We start from the raw sequence: 17382 nt of genomic DNA on the forward strand, positions 1-17382 counted from the left end.
CCCAAACATCTCAGTTAATATCAGGAGGGGGGGGGGGGGGGGAGGGAAGGGGGGTTGGTGAATGTGTGTGTGTGTGTGTGTGTGTGTGTGTGTGTGTGTGTGTGTGTGTGTGTGTGTGTGTGTGACAGAGAGAGAGATTTCGTAATGTGTTTGTTGTGAGTGTGGGTATGTGATTTTCATTACTGTCTGTTTAGGCGAGCTTCCATTATTCGTCGATATTTCCGTGTGGTAAGTTCTCTTTTCCATTTCCTTCTTTATCTATATTTCACTATTTTGCCATATTTCACTTTCTTATTCCACCAATATGTGTATTTCCGTGTTGCGAAGTACGTAACAGAAATTTGGGAGCTGGCGATCTTTTTTCGTTTTCCAGCTCTAGTATCAGCATGACATTTTCGAATGTGTACTTCCGAAACCCCCATTACAACAACATCCTTCACTTCGCCTTTACACTGACACTATATATGTCAATTCGCGAGCAAGATAAAAATGTTGCGTATAGCTATATAGCTCAAGTAACGAATGGGATACTATTAGCGTCCAAGGCACAGTAGCTGATAAGTGTTTTTTGTCTTTTTTAAAAAAATCTCACGAGATAGAATAAACTGATCCTACTTTATTAAGCAATCAGTAAAAAAACCAAACTGAAACATAACAGCAAAAGCGAAAATGGTAAACTGCAAATAGAATAGATTACGAAGACGTAAAACTTTAGATTTATGGTTACTGACCGTTTGGGAAAGTGAAATGGAGTACTAATTATCTCCTTTTAAAGTAAAATTTTAATTTTAATACCGTTACAAAGTTACAGAGTCAGTCAGATTTTTAGATCAGTCTGAAACGTAGTATTTTCCGTATGCTCTGGGTAACTTTAGACCACGCCAAAAGAAAATCAGATGCTCATACGATGTAAAAACACACGGTGTTAATTCAGTATTGCACTGTTCAGCTGATATGACTATCGTCAGAAGCCAATGCAATGAAACAATAATTAGAGGCCAAAGATCCTGTAGGAAGGTGAAAGACAACTGAAACACGAGCTAGAAATTACAGAGAAAATAAAACTGTTACTTGTAGTACAAAATAATGCAAGTAGATGGAACATCAGTCTTTTGAAACAAATATGGTAAGTAGTACAAAGATAACCTGGCTGGTAAAATGTTACTCTGATTGATTGTATCCACAGAGGTACAGAATTGTTACTGTTTTACTGGAAAGTAACGATTAAACAACCGCAACGGCGAGGAACACCTCAAATCTTGGTGTATAGACTGTTTGCAGTCCTGCATCGGCGTAAATGAATTTTACGAACCACGCGTACGAACAACATGCCCGAGAGCGGCTCATTTTAATTATGCATTGCCCATTGTACAGTTCAATTTGAAACATGGACGATAAATAGTTTGGACAAGAAGAGAATAGAAGCTTTTGAAATGTGGTGCTACAGAAGAATGCTGAAGATTAGATGGGTATATAACATAACTAATGAGGAGGTATTGAATAGAATTGGGGAGAAGAGGAGTTTGTGGCACAACTTGACAAGAAGAAGGGACCGGTTGGTAGGACATGTTCTGAAGCATCAAGGGATCACAAATTTAGCATTGGAGGGCAGCGTGGAGGGTAAAAATCGTAGAGGGAGACCGAGGGATGAATACACTAAGATTCAGAAGGATGTAGGTTGCAGTAGGTACTGGGAGATGAAGCTTGCACAGGATAGAGTAGCATGGAGAGTTGCATCAAACCAGTCTCGGGACTGAGGACCACAACAACAGCACGAACAACAATGACGTGCCTTTCACTTTCACCAAACGGAGCAAAAGTAGTCAGCATTCGAACCTGATAAATGGAGGCGGCGTAGCAATGGATCTGAACATCAACATGACAATCAGATTTTTTTTTTTTTTTTGAAGATTCCTTTTTTCTAATGGCAGAATGAACGCGCAACATCCAGTTGGTACATTTTCAACTACAAAATTTGTAGTATATTTAATATACTCTGCAAGCCACTGTACACTGCATGGCGGAGGGTAATAACGCACTAATTTTATCGACTGTTAGCCCAATTGCATTAGTGTATTGAGTGGCAGAGAAGAAATGACAGTCTTTGTACATCTGTACGCACTGTAACCTCTCTTGTATCATCCTCGTGAGCCCCACGCCAATATACAGGGTGTTTGAAAAAGAACTCCGTAGTTTTAATGTGTCCTAGAATCTGTACAAACTGACACACACTATTCTAGTTTGTGATGTCTGATTCATCTACTCTCCGAGTTTGGCTCCGCTGCAGTTGGCAGCTCTACTTGACCTTTAAACGGCACCAGTGCTGTTTTTCTCCGCTGTTCCCTCCGTTCAGTCTAGGTGTGCGTGCAGTGCAGTGCAGAGCAACTCAGCAACAACGTGTACTCCGCAACAAAAAGCGCAGTGTGTTATTCGGCTCGTGAAAACTGAGTGAGTTACAACAGTGCAACGTAATTTTAGATGCCAGTATGGTGGTGAACCACCTACAGCAAAAACTATCCGTGACTGGCTAAAGTCTTTCAGGGAAACCGGTAGTGTTTTAAAAGCAGAACCAGCAGGTACCGAGAACTTATGAAGATGATTTTGAACAGATCCGTGTTTCGTGTGTTCGGAGACCGAAGAAGTCATTGACCAGACGTAGTCTACATTTAGGAGTGCCTAAAGGTGCTGTTGTGTATGACGTGCATGAAAGACTTGAGTTGCGCGCCTACAAATTGGCCACCACGAAGCCCAGACTTTTTCTTTTGGGACCACATAAAAAATGTTGTGTACAGTGAAAAGATCAGAGAGATCAATCATTTACAGGATTACAGGAAAGAATCGTCGCGGCGGTTGGGACAGTTACACCTGAAATGTTTGTGAACTGGTGGCGAGAAGTGGAATATCGTCTCGACGTGTGTAGAGCAACAAATGGATCCCACGCTGACGTCTACCAACATCAAACAAAACTTGAAGGAATTTCTTTCATGACATGTATTCATTGATGCAATTTTTCATTAATTTCCCCATTTACTTTATACTTAAAACTAGAGAGTTCTTTTCCAAACACCCTGAACAATGGTGGCAGCAAAATGGTCGTAATGTCGTCTTCGAATAGAGGTATTCCGTAACAACGTCGCCGTCGTTCCAAAGATTCCCATTTAAGTTTCCCGGCACTTCTGTTGCACTATTCTGTCCTGTTGCGTCACCGCATGCGTTCGATGTCTCTTAGCATTCCTTCTTGATAAGGACTCCAAATGCATAAGAATTTGTCACAGTCTTCTTTTGCATGCAGTTTCCTATACGCACGTAAGAGTCTTTGCCACAATCCTTAAATAAATCTGAACCATTTGCCTTCCGTAATATTGATTTCACGCGGTCATCCCATTTCAGATCGCTTCTTGGCATTAGCCTACCTCTAAATATTTACCCGATATGACGTGCGTAAGATATTTACCACTTCTCGTACAATCAGGTAGTGTCTTCTCTGTGTTTTGTTTACAACATTTTTCAGATTTAACCAGAATTGTTCTACGTTTGCCTAGTGTTAAGTGAATGTTCTCTGTTCATCCTTTAAATAAGTTGATACTGACAATCAGTTCGTCCAAAGAGAAATACTTCCCTAGCTTTCTTGGTAACCTTTTTGCCTCTGGCGACCATAATTCCTGTCCATTTTTGTCACTAATCGCTCTCTCATCGATGACACGCTCGATAAGATAACGTTTGTTTGTAGTCAGGTGGGCTACAATAATTCTTTCACCTGCAGATTGTCGGACTACTTGTTCTGGGCTATTGCTAGACAACCTGTTCAGTGTTATTTCGCACGACTATTTGTCCTTACCGCCGGTAAAGTATGCATAGTTTTCCCAGCTGATACTCGGCAGGTTAAACTCGCCACGTACTCTTATCGAATTTAGGCGTAAATCTTCTGGTCGCTAGCAACATTCGATTACTGATATATGTCCATCGGCCCCCGTTTCTCTATCCTCATATTCGTTCGCAGGACCCAATGTTTCTGCTTCTCATTATAAACACTCCAGCTCCTCGAGAGTTCAATCTATCTTTCCGACACACGTTCCACGTGTCGTCATAAGACGTAGACTACAAAAGGAATTCTTAGAATTGTGAATACAGAGGCAACAGATATACAACAGACTGCCAGCCGTAAAATCGGGAATTAGACCCAGGACGAGAACATTAGAGGCTGAGGAGCGAAGAAGGTTGCAAAGCGTGTGAATGAAAGAATGCCGATCCTTGTGAATTATTAGTGGGCTGAAGATACCTCCGTGTAGTTTACCCGTATAAAAGCAGAGTGGGAGTGGCTCATTTGCATTGCGATGTGATATGCATGGGAGTTACACGAGAGTAAGCAGTACACGCGCTCCTATGTTTTACGGATGCAGATCGTGACGTATGTCTAAGCAACAAACAACTCACACGCACTGTCCGACCGGCGGTAGAATTCCCTCTCCCGCAGGTCTGTGCTCTTCAAATAGCACACGCAGCAGTGCAGATGTATAAGATAACACGTATTACCTCAGCTTACATGATCAAAAAAATTAAAGAGAGATTTGTCTGTGGTACACGTTCGTCTTGCAGTGGTATTTCAAAGGCCACGTCAAATAAATGCCGCATGACTCCCAGGTTGATACAAATCTTTGGTTGTGACGCCACGTCGGCGATTTGCGTGTCAGATTTGCTGCTTCTCTTGTCAAACAGCTACTGATTTGGTCTCACAATGCTACATGGATCCCGTTACAGATTGTAACTCCATAGAAAAACATCTGAAGTGTTAATGTGGTTTTTTTTTTTTACTTTTATGAGAATAGGATGCAGACTAGTTCTTCGTTCTGAAGTAATAAATTAACGGCATTACCTGATGACTGCTATTAGTCTATCTATGCATACTGCATTGTTTGTTATAAATCCTTGTAATGTCCCTGAAAAACTAATCAGAGCGTTTTTTAAAGAATTCTACTTTATACCTATCCTAGTTATTTCTTAGTCAATGTCACCGACTGAAACACTCATTTATTCATCCAGAACGGATTAGCATCTACTGGAAACAAAATTAATAATTTAACAGGGTGACAAACGGAATTTTGTTTTCCAGACATGCCGCAGGCAGAAAAGTCAAACTTTCTGATCCAGTCGTTAAAAAGAGCTCGAACTTTAGCACTTACCTCTCACCCAGAGATTCCGCCTCCTCGTCGTCTTCGTCCTCAGCTATCGCTTCCTCTTCGTCTTCGACCAACTCCTCTTCGTCGTCCACGTCCTCTACGTCTTCGACGTCCTCAATTTCTTCCTCTATTTCCTCTGGCTCGTCGTCAACTACTTCCGTCTTCACTTCAACAGGTGGACTTTGTTTCTCCCCTGGCCTGCAAGTAATTACAAATAAAAAATTCTATCAAGGTTCATAATTCTTAGGTTAGCAAAATTGTTTTAATGAAATCTTCGTTTCAGCTCTTCTCACCCTAGCTTCCAACCTTTGATGCTATCTTGTACCCTGTAACAGCTTAGGAAGTATACAGTCTTCTATCCAATAAGCAAATATTTATAGCTAACGATTTATCTAAATGCTCGAAGTTCGATAAGCTTAGAAACCCTACAACGCAATGACGAAGTCACAAGTGGAGCGAGATCCCTTATTTTCAGATAAGACTTAATTGCAAGAACCATATGCGGCAAAATAAACCAAAGAGACAAAGAAACTGGTACACCTGCCTAATGTCCTAATATCGTGGAGGGCCCCCAGGAGCAAGCAGATGTGCCACAACAGGACGTGGCATGGACTCGACTAATGTCCGAAGTAGTGCTGGAGAGAACTGAACCATGAATCCTGCAAGGCTGTCCATAAATCGGTAAGAGTGCAAAGAGGTGGAGATCTCTTCTGAACAGCACGTTGCAAGGCATCCCAGATATGTTCAATAACGTTCATGTCTGAGGAGTTTGGTGGACAGCGGAAGTGTTTAAACTCAGAAGAGTGTTCCTGGAGCCACTCTGTAGCAACTCTGAATGTGTGGGGTGTCGCATTATCCTGCCGGAATGGCCCAAGTCCGTCGGAATGCACAATGGACATGAATGGATGCAGGTGATAAGACACCAGTCAGAGTCGTTTCAAGACGTACCAGGCGTCCCATATCACTCCAATTGCACACGCCCCACACCATTACAGAGCCTTCACCAGCTTTAACAGTCCCCTGCTGACATGCAGGGTCCATGGATTCATGGATTCATACCTGTACATGTCCATCCGCTCGATTCAATTTCAAACGAGACTCGTCCGACCAGGCAAGATGTTTCCAGTCATCAGGAGTCCAATGTCTGTGTTCATGGGCCCAGGCGAGGGGTAAAGCTTCGTTTCGTTCAGTCATCAAGGGTCCACGAGTGGGCCTTCGGCTCCGAAAGCCCATATCGATGATGTTTCATTGAATGGTTCGCACGCTGACACTTATTGATGACCCAGCATTGAAATCTGTAGCAATTTGGGGAAGGGTTACACTTCCGTCACGCTGAACGATTCTCTTCAGTCGTCGTTGGTCCCGTTCTTGCATGATCTTTTCAGGGCCGCAGCGATGTCAGAGATTTGATGTTTTACCGAATTCCTGATATTCACGGTACACTCGTGAAGTGGTCGTACTGGAAAGTCCCCACTTCATCGCTACCTCGGAAATGCTGTGTCCCATTGCCCGTGCGCCGACTATAACGCCACGTTCAAACTCACTGAAATATTCATAACCTCCCGTTGTAGCAGCAGTAACCGTTCTAAAAACTGCGCCAGACACTTGTTTTATATAGGCGTTGCCGACCGCAGCGCCGTTTTCTGCTTGTTTACAAATCAAATGGTTCAAATGGCTCTGAGCACTATGGGACTTAACATCTGAAGTCATCAGTCCCCTAGACTTAGAACTACTTAAACCTAACTAACCTAAGAACATCACACACATCCATGCTCGAGGCAGGATCGAACCTGCGACCGTAGCAACAGCGCGGTTCCGGACTGAAGCGCCTAAAGCCGCTCGGTCACAGCGACCGGCTGCCTGTTTACATATCTCTGTAATTGAATACGTATGCCTATTCCAGTTTCTTTGGCGCTTTAGTGTAATATAGTTGCTAACATCGACTATAAAAATCAGCAATTTGTGTTCATATTGGCGGTGTTTCGCCATTGTACCTAATGTAAACACCGTTACATACACCGATGTAACTGAAAATTATAACAGCAAGGAGAATCAACTTGCCTGGAATCGAAGATGTGGTAGATGACAGTACAAAACTGATTTGAATTTAGCCCATAATGCCTTCAGAGATCCCGCTCAAAACATTGGCACCAATTAGAGCTTATTTTAACTAAAAGGAAAGAGCTGCGTTACTTTCTTCATACACGTTATTTTCTTAGTGCAGACTGTGACACAGATCATGCAAAAGTGCGCTTTGTGACTAAAACGTTCCACTCTGCGAAAACAGCTTGCAAAACAAAAAATTAATCTTTGCCAAACAAGGAACACTGTTGCAGTAGAAGTATTTAGTGGCCAGATACGAAAAGGAATGGCTCCCTGGTACCCAGCCGCTCCTATTTCTGAAGACTCGCAGAAGATAAAATCGCTTCTTACCGTTGGGTACCCAGCCGCTCCTATTTCTGAAGACTGGCAGAAGATAAAATCGCTTCTTACCGTTGCGGCTGTAAATGTGTTCGGTAATCTGGAAGCAAGATCCCAGGATTGGTTCATCCAGAGAAACCCCTCCTTGAGGCTAAGCATCAGGCCACTGTCATCTAGCATAAAAACCAATGCGCAGGGAGCTAAGCAAAGCAAAGGCAGCTATTCAGCATACTGTCCGCAACTGCATCAATTCCTATTGGGAGCAACTTTGCATTGGCACACAGGAGTGTTCCACTGCTGGCGACATCATTGGTGTGTACTCGGGCATTAAACGGGCCAAAGAAGATAGTAACACTCAAGCAAATAGATGGAAAAGTCTTCACAGATCGAAATCGTCAATTGCACCGTTGGGTAGAACATTACTCCAGCCTCTACTAACATCCCATCAACAGTAGTCCAAACTCAACGGATTATGTTCCTCAGATGACACCTTACCATGACTTGGATGTCACGCCTACTATGTAGGAGCTTCAAAGAGCAATTGCACAGCTCAAATGTGGGAAGTGCCCTGGCAAAGACAACGTCTCCACAGAAATTGTATAACTTAAGCCAATTTTTCCACTGCTCTTCAACCTCTTACAGAAATGTTGGGTTCAAAATGGTTCAAATGGCTCTGAGCACTATGGGACTCAACTGCTGAGGTCATTAGTCCCCTAGAACTTAGAACTAGTTAAACCTAACTAACCTAAGGACATCACAAACATCCATGCCCGAGGCAGAATTCGAACCTGCGACCGTAGCGGTCTTGCGGTTCCAGACTGCAGCGCCTAGAACCGCACGGCCACTTCGGCCGGCTCAGAAATGTTGGGCTGAGCGCATTGTGCCGCAACACAAGCGCGATGTTACTTATACACAGGTAAAGGTGATCGCGGCAACTGCAACTGTCAACGTGGAATCACACTTCTGAGTATACATGGAAAAACATTTGCCCGTGTGGTGTTGGGCAGACTTCAGAAGCTTGCCGAGAGCATATACCCTGAGGAACAATGTGGGTTTCGTCCCCAACCGTCTACAGTTGATATGATCTTCACACTCCGGCAAATTCAGGAAAAGTACCGCCAGCAGAAAACCCCTCTGTTCAGCGCCTTTATCGACCTAAACAAAGCTTTCGACACAGAGAAGGACCGTATGCAGTGCTTTTGAAGATAGGGTGTCCTCCACAGCTCTTTAAGATGATCAAGGCTATTCACGAAGATATGGAAGGTGCTGTGGTCTTCGACGGAATAACATCTGATCCTTTCACTGTGAAAACGGGGGTTCGTCAAGGATGGGTATTGGCTCCCACTCTGTTCAATATTTTTTTTTCGGCACTCCTCAAAGTCACTTTTGGTGAAACTAACTTGGGCATTCATCTGTGTACCAGAGCTGATGGGAAGCTCTACAGCATTTCTCTACTCAGATTCAAGCGCTTCGGAGAAGACTTGTTTGTAAATAGCCTTTTATTTGGTGACAGTGCTGCATTTGTTGCGCATACTTAAGACAATCTGCAAGAGCTTGTGGTGGATATTATATATGAAACAGAGGAGCTCTTCTCCATGTCTATAAACGTAAAGAAGGCGGTTGTCATGGCACAAGGATACACAGATCCGTCTGTCATCAAACTGGAAAGCTTCTTGTTGAAGGTAGTCGATAAATTCTGCTAGCTTGGTTCAATAATGACAGAAGGTATCTCCCTGGATGACGAGATAAATGCAAGAATAGGAAAAGCTGCCAGCACTTTTTGAAAGTTCCGCACAGGGGCATGGGACAACATACATCTTACACTGTCGACAAAAAATACTTCTGTATCAATCATGTGTGCTGAGTACTCTCCTAAATGAATCTGATACTTGGACGTCGTATGCCAGACAGGAATGAAAGCTCAAAACCTTTCACCTGCGGTGCTTACGGAGCATTTAGGGAGGATCATGGAAGGATCTTGTGACAGATGATATGGTTCTGAAAACTGCAAAACAACAGAGTATCACTGCCACGCTCAAGCAACGTCGCCTGCGGTGGTTAGAACATCTGGAATGTATGGACCACTCCCGTCTGCCCCGGAGCATATTACGCAGTGAAATAGCAGAAGCAAAGAGACCTCGTGGAAGACCTTCACTACGCTTTAGGGATTGCGTCAAGCGTGATACGAGCGCATTTAATATTGACAGTGACAAGTGGGAGCAACTCGCTTACTATCAAGGAAACTGACTGCAGATGAAAGCAAGATGCACGACCAAGTATGACTAAACAACTTAGCTGCAAAACGATCGCGCAGACATGAGCTTATGACTAACCCTCCTGCTGGAGCGACGCATATTTGCCTCGCTTGTTGGCGCCAAGTCGGCTATCGCATCGGACTTCTAAGCCACCAGCGAAAATGTCTCCAGGATGCTATTTGAATCTTCCGGGAGGAAGCACCAGACCATTACATACTTCGCCCAATCACTTTGTTCCAGTGACAGTCAAAAGCATTTCCAATTGCTGTTAACGGTTTCGACGAATCACCGGTCATCATAAACTGCATGTACATAAAAGAGAACAGACAAGGATCTTAATTCGTACTCTAGACTCTGGGAAATTACTGTCTAACGATAAAATAAGAAAAGAATAATTACTAGATGCAGTTGGTGCAAACGGCGATACAAGGTTTCGGTGGGCTGTCAACGTATAGTTGACGGTTTTGGAGGTGGAATGCAATATTATTTTTGCCTATTCATATGTCTAGCTTAGTGAAATGAAAAGCCGCTCAGACAGATTTAATACTTTTTTCTTTACAGTTATTTGACATGATCTTTTACGATTTGTTTAAATTGAAATGTTGAAACAAATGGATTTTCGTTTCGAAAATGTAAACGTATATGAGTAGACAAAGACAAGAATCCACACCGCCTATAAAACTTAGCTCTCTACCTACTGACGCCGATACTTAACGTTGACAACGTACCGGGAAGGTTATGTCACCTCTTGCAGCAGGTGCATTTAACTATAGTTTTATTACTATTTTATCGTCACATACGTTAACACATGAGAATTTTTGTAGACTCAATGAGAAAATATTCTTAAGGCATTACACACGTTTTGCCATCTGAAATATTTATAATATATTTGAACTTCATTACTTCGATGAATTTATTATTTCTATCTATGAAACTGGGTTGATTAAACTGAATGCTCGATCAGTTGTTTATCGTGTCTCTTAGCAGATTCTCAATAACTTCTTCCGTAAATTTCTTTGGTCACAAACGTATTCCAATGAAGTATTACGAGTGACAGAATGACGCATCTTTAAGCAACAACTTAAAAATGGTTATGTCAATATTTTGTGTCGGTAAGAGCACTTTTTTAGACTTTTTTGTTTCCTTTTAGATTTCTGAGATTGTGTGTGGAAAACGTCGCGGATTTCGCTTACAAACTTCCTGTCGTAAATGTTAAATAAAAACATGTGTATAGCTAAAAATTTATCAGAAGTCAGTAAGCCGAGTAAGTTAGGCCGTTAATAACAGGTATGACTATCATTCTGCTTGACAAGGAACATAAAGAGGAAAGAGAAAACTGAGTCCACGAATTCAACGCAAAATTGGTCCAAATAGCGCAATCAACAGGGGTGCTACAAATCAAGGTAAGAATCACTTGGAAAAGTATGGCGTATCTATTTGTACCTCCAGTATTTGCAGAAGCCTCATTACCGTCAGCCTTCTAGTACGATGTCCGAAAAAGAAAGCCAAGCTAACAACAGACACGATTGAGATGAAAATGTTAAAAACCGTTTGGGGGATTATTGGAGCAATGTAATGAAACCTATTTTACCGCTTCTTAAGAATCTCTGAGAGTAAAGTGAGATTAGTGGAGACTGACAATTGTATTGAGCCCACTTCTATTTGATACCATGTGCTTTATTCTGCTGTTTCTTCCCACCAAACATTGCAAGAACTTCTGTTTCCAGGCGTTCCCATTCTTTTGCATCAGGGTAGCGTGTTTATTGGACGGCACATATCCATTGGTTCAAAATGGTTCAAATGGCTCTGAGCACTATGGGACTTGAGGAGGCAGGTGCCATGAAGATTCATTAGAAGAATTCAAAGGAAGTATAACTGATTCACGAAGGAAGTCCCTTGTAGAATTCGCGTCCCATCCAGTCCTGATTATTCTTCGTCGATCTGCGAGCCTTGCCATGCAGTATTAGCAAATGAGGCGAGATCGTTTAAAAAAGTAGTGTGGAATTTCTCGACCAATTCTAGTGGCAAATGCTGCAAGAGAGGCATTGTACATCACGGAGAGGCATACTCTTAACACTCCGAAAGCGTGCACTACAATGTAAGTAAGCAAACATATTGCATATAGTCTCATTTTGAGCAATGATTATGCCATTGTGATCAGAGGAATTCGGGCGAAGTGACGATAATATGAGGATGGTTTAAAACACATTCCACACTATAGTTACCACCTGAACAAGCTGTGCGGCGGCCTGCAGGGTACCATTAGTGCATAGCTTTCAAAACGGTACTCCTCGGTAAGTGCAGCATTATTTGGTGGTAAAATTTCAGATTGCTGTATCTGACCCGATTCGGTTCTTTTATTTATTTATTTTATTCATACTGACATTTTATTATTGCACTGCAGAGGCACCAACCAGTGAAACGGGCTGTATGAACTTTATTCCGATGAACTATGACTGCATTCGAACACTTCTTCGTACGAATTACAGTTAGTGGGGGTGCTTCAAGTGTATAGTCCGCACCCTGGTTGCAGTACATGCTCGACTGCACTCTTCATAGCAAAGTTCGATAGGTAAAGTCAAAATGAAGCTGGAATGAACGTTACTTTCAATATCGATCGAGTTCTTGTGTAAGCTGCTCGTTTCCAGTACAGGCGGCAGATCTAACTGCTACCCATGTCACATCAGGACCAAAGTACACTCAAGTTACGCGGGAGATTTTCGCTTTAGAGTGGTATTCGTAATCTAAGAGAGGTGCCAACATAGCACTGAGTTGCATTGAAACTGGTCTTTTATAACAGACAAGCCTGCTGAGTTACAAATACCATTCGAAAAGTGACGCTCTTGTGATTGACCTAAGTATACTACATAGAAATAACACGTAAATCAGTGTGGACCACACATAAAGAACCACAAAAGCTGGATGTTCCAGATAACAGTTTGCGCAGCATTGCCTGCAAAACCAGAAACGGTTGTGTTGTAGGTGTAGAAATACTGCACTCTGGGTCCAATGGACAGACACTGTCGCTGTCTGAAATACCGCAAGAACCACCCGGAATAGCTAATGAATGCACATCGTAAGTATTGCTAGCCAACAGAGTAATACTTCTAAACCGAGGTAGCAAAAATAAATAATTACTTAAACAAATGGTAAATAAGTGCGTTTTTCCCTAAGTGAAACACCTTTTCGTGACTTCCACCAAACGTATCGCTTGTACTTACATACCAGTGCGACGTATCAAGCAATGAAATGTGCCACTAAATTGAATGAACAACTTAAGTGGTAAGTCTAACGCAGTTTGCAATAGATATTCACTTTAACTCTCGTGATTCAGTGTAAGAAGACCAGTCTAGCATGTACTGAAAATTAGGCGTGTAACATTCATACGAAAAAATTACGGTAAATCATAAGAAATGGACAAGCAACCCTCAATACTTATAACGGTTTAACGAAATATAATTCATCCTGAACATGTTGCCGATTACTGCATTTTCGAACGAATTTACATTATTAAAATCACGGAATCCTCTATCCACCATAGGCAATATATTGTTTATTTATATTGTATCTCATTAACATTCTATGAACAAACTGAGAACTTATCGTTAGAATACGAAATACAGAAATTACGCAGTGGCGTAAGTTATGTTTCCATTGACATCATGGCAGTATTATAAGTGTCTTGACTTAGGCCTGCAATTAAGATACCTGACGTTTCTCTTCTGCCCAGTGGATGGCGATACGTTACCTCCTCACTTCAACAATTGGCCATCGAATGAGAAGAGTATCTTTTTCCTCATTGCAATACCAAGAAATGTCACGAATGCACTTCGTGTCTTACTTTGCAGTAAAACAATGTTTTCAGCGATACGACAATGCTCAAATGGGAAAGTGGAAGACAACGTCTCCGTCGATGATCCACATCTGGTATGTACCCTTATGAAGATAACCCTGCTCAAAACCCAGTGACATCAAAAGCGTATATTTCGTCGGCCGTGTGGATGATAATCGATACTCTGCAATAAAGTGACTCAGTCATTCAATCCTATTTATTATGGCGAAATCTACGTCTGGGTGTGCTTTAACGGAGCTTTCTGATCATATAGGGAAGAAAGCAAACCAAGACAGTTGAGATGCCGTATACCAGGGCTACAATCTGTGAGAGGTAAGAAGTAAGCTGGAGGACCGAATTTCGCAAAAAAATTTCATAACGAAACATTTGCTGAAGCACTTGAACAATATAAGGTCTCATTCCTACTGAGAAATTATTTAAAATAAAAGATGACAAGTGAAGAAGGCCAAATGGATTTTGTGAAGCGTTTTTATTCCTATTACAAGAAAAATTTTTTTTCCACGAACCTACTATGCTGTCATAGTAGGAGGAGAGGTGATACTCCTACGTGGCGCGTCCCAGGTGGCGGATAGGGAAGTCCTCACCGGTTTACTGGCGGACTTGAGTGAAATAAAATAGCTCTCGCGGACCAAACACACCCTCTGCGGTTAACAACCGGAGTTGTAAATCGGAGCTTGCTCCAACTAAGGTTGACAACCTTCGACAGTCAAAAATGGAAAGGTCTTTTAGGAAAAAATTTCCACCGTCCTGCTCAAGAAGGCAGGAAAAGGCTACATCGGATTCGGTGGGTAGTCAACTAGAAGATAGCAACGGATCGGAGCGTTTGCAACCATCCAAATGCACACAAAAACACAAAAAGAAGATTAAACATGAGCAAATAAATTATATAGCAACACACAACATAAACTCACTACTTCAGACCGGAAAACTCAAGCTGCTCACAGATGAACTAAATAAACAAAAAATTTTAATAACAGGGATTCAAGAAATGAGGAACACCACAGAGGACCCGTTCGAATCACAAGGATACAGAATTTATAATGGGAAACCAGGACCGAGGGCAATGAAACATTGTCCCCAGTTTGGAACAGGGTTTTTAGTAAACATAAAAATAAAGTAACGGATTTCCAAGCAGTATCACCAAGAACTGCGACTCTAAGCTTTAAAACAATGAATAAAGCCTATACAATAATAAATGCTCATGCCCCAACAAATGAAAAAAATTGTCTAACAAAAACAAAGGAAGAGGTAGATAAATTTTGGGACCTTCTAGAACAAACTGTGAACAGAGTAAATAAAAAGAATGTAAAAATCTTATTGGGAGATTTCAATGCTCAGTTGGGAAAATAAAGGAAATATAAAGATATAATTGGAAAATGGAGTCCACATAAATTTACAAACAAAAACGGTCAAAGACTTGTAGAACTCTGCAGAGAACACAACCTTATATCTAAATCAACATACTTTAAGAGGAAGCCAAGTAAACTTAAAACATGGAAACATCCAGACTGGAGGAAGGGCGAGTGGCAGCTAGACCATGTCTGTATGGACAAAAATTTTCATAAGGAGATCCACAATGTTAAAGTACTGAGAGGAGTAGACACAGGCTCAGACTATTATATGGTTAAAATTAAAATCAAATTCACACCGTTAAAGAAGAGGACTGGAAAAACTAATAAAATAAAAAGGAGGTTTGACCCACATCAGCTAATTAAAAATAATAAGTACCAACAAATAACACAAACCATCAAATTAACAGATGATCTAGAACAACTAGTGCCTAATCTTAAAAAAGAAGCAGAGAATCTAGCTCCCTTGAACCCACGAAGGAAACATGCATGGTGGACATCAGAATGTGACAAACTCCATGAAGATAGACACCAAGCATGGTTAAAGTTTCAAACACATAAAACTGAAGAAAATGCCATCAACCTAAAAACTGAAAGAAAAAAATTCACTCAAAATATTAGAAGAATCAAGAGAGGATTTCATAAAGATATTATAAAGTCTATAGAAGGTAATTATCATAAAACCAACTCCAGGAACTACTACAAAATCTTTGGGAAACAACTACAACAATATGAGGCCCCTACACTAATACTGAAAGATGAAGATGGAAGAATGACACACAGTAACAAGGAAAATGCAGAAATCATGGCAAAAGCATTTTACAAACTTCTGAATTGTGAGGAACCCAAAGAACCCTTACAAATCAACATAAATACCCCAATAAAAACCAAACCTAACAAACTAGACCCTCCAACTTTCCAAGAAGTAGAAGAAATTCTTAAAGAACAAAAAAAATATAAGGCATGTGGAGAAGATCAGGTTTTTGTTGAAATGTGGAAATATGCAAGTGACACAGTCAAGACCTCCTTACACATGGCTCTAACAAAAATTTGGGTAACAGAACAATTTCCCGAACATTGGACCACAGCTATCATCCACCCACTACACAAAAAGGGAGATAAGAGCAACCCAGATAACTACAGAGGAATCTCTCTCCTAGATTGCACATATAAAATTCTATCCAAGATCCTATATGAAAGAATCAAGGAGCAATTAGAACAGGAGTTAGGGGAATATCAGGGAGGTTTCAGACCATGGAGAAGCTGTGCAGAGCAGATAATTAGTTTAAAATTGATTATGGCATACTACAAGAAACGGAACAAACCTCTGGCAATAACATTTGTAGATTTTAAGAAGGCATATGACTGTCTCCACAGACCTTCAGTATTAATTTTAAGAAATCTAGGACTCCATCCAAAACTAATTAAAATAATACAACTCACTCTAACCAACACCAAATCAAAAGTAAAGTTTAGAGGAGAAATTTCGGAACCATTCCTCATAAAAACAGGCTTAAGACAAGGTGACTGCCTATCACCATTACTTTTCAACTGTGTACTGGAATACATAATGAGAGAATGGTACAAGGACAATCCAAAGAGGATAAGAATTGGAAGTGCAAAAGATGATATTAGCTTAAACTGCTTGGGATTTGCTGATGATCTTGCTCTCCTAGCCAACACCGTTCAAGAAGCCAGGCAACAAGTGAAATCACTACAAGAAATAGCAGAGAAAGTAGGCCTTAGAATATCATTTGAAAAAACGGAGATTATGCTAACTGATCCACCACTTGCAAAAAAAAATTACAATAGGAGAACAGGAAATCAAAACTGTTGATAAATTTAAGTATTTAGGCGAAATAATAACATACAATCTAAATGAGAAGCCATCATGGCAAAATAGAATAAAAAAACTGAACTATGCAAATTACATTACCAAAACTACATACAACAAAAAAAGCCTATCTATAGATGCAAAATTAAAACACTATAAAACAGGTACACAACCAGAAATAACGTATGCAGCTGAAACTATCTTCAAAACAACTAATACAGCAGAAATTGACAGAATACTAAAAATAGAAAGAAGAATAATTAGGACATGTATAAATAAACAGTATAAAATAAATGGACATTGGAGAATAGCATCAAATGAAACAGTATATAAGAAAATAGAACCAGTCATGAGCACAATCAGGAAGAAACGCATCTCATTCTTTTGACATCTGATGAGAACTCCAGAAAACAGAATTAGTAAAAAAAAATACAAAAATTGTGGAATAGCAAGAGCGACATTAAATGGATCACAGAAATTAAGGAAGATATAA

At 40.9% G+C, this 17382-nt stretch overlaps 1 protein-coding gene across 3 annotated transcripts in view; it reads right to left on the reverse strand.

The window, feature by feature from the left end:
* Positions 1-17382, reverse strand: part of LOC126174995 (uncharacterized) — an 897629-nt gene that overhangs the window by 207510 nt on the left and 672737 nt on the right. For all 3 annotated transcript variants that reach the window (XM_049921478.1, XM_049921479.1, XM_049921481.1), the window contains one exon: positions 5181-5375. In XM_049921478.1, coding sequence (XP_049777435.1) covers positions 5181-5375 — 195 coding nt within the window. The remainder of the gene's footprint in view (positions 1-5180; positions 5376-17382) is intronic.

Source organism: Schistocerca cancellata, chromosome 3 (genome assembly GCF_023864275.1).
Source record: "Schistocerca cancellata isolate TAMUIC-IGC-003103 chromosome 3, iqSchCanc2.1, whole genome shotgun sequence".
Lineage (NCBI taxonomy): Eukaryota > Metazoa > Arthropoda > Insecta > Orthoptera > Acrididae > Schistocerca > Schistocerca cancellata.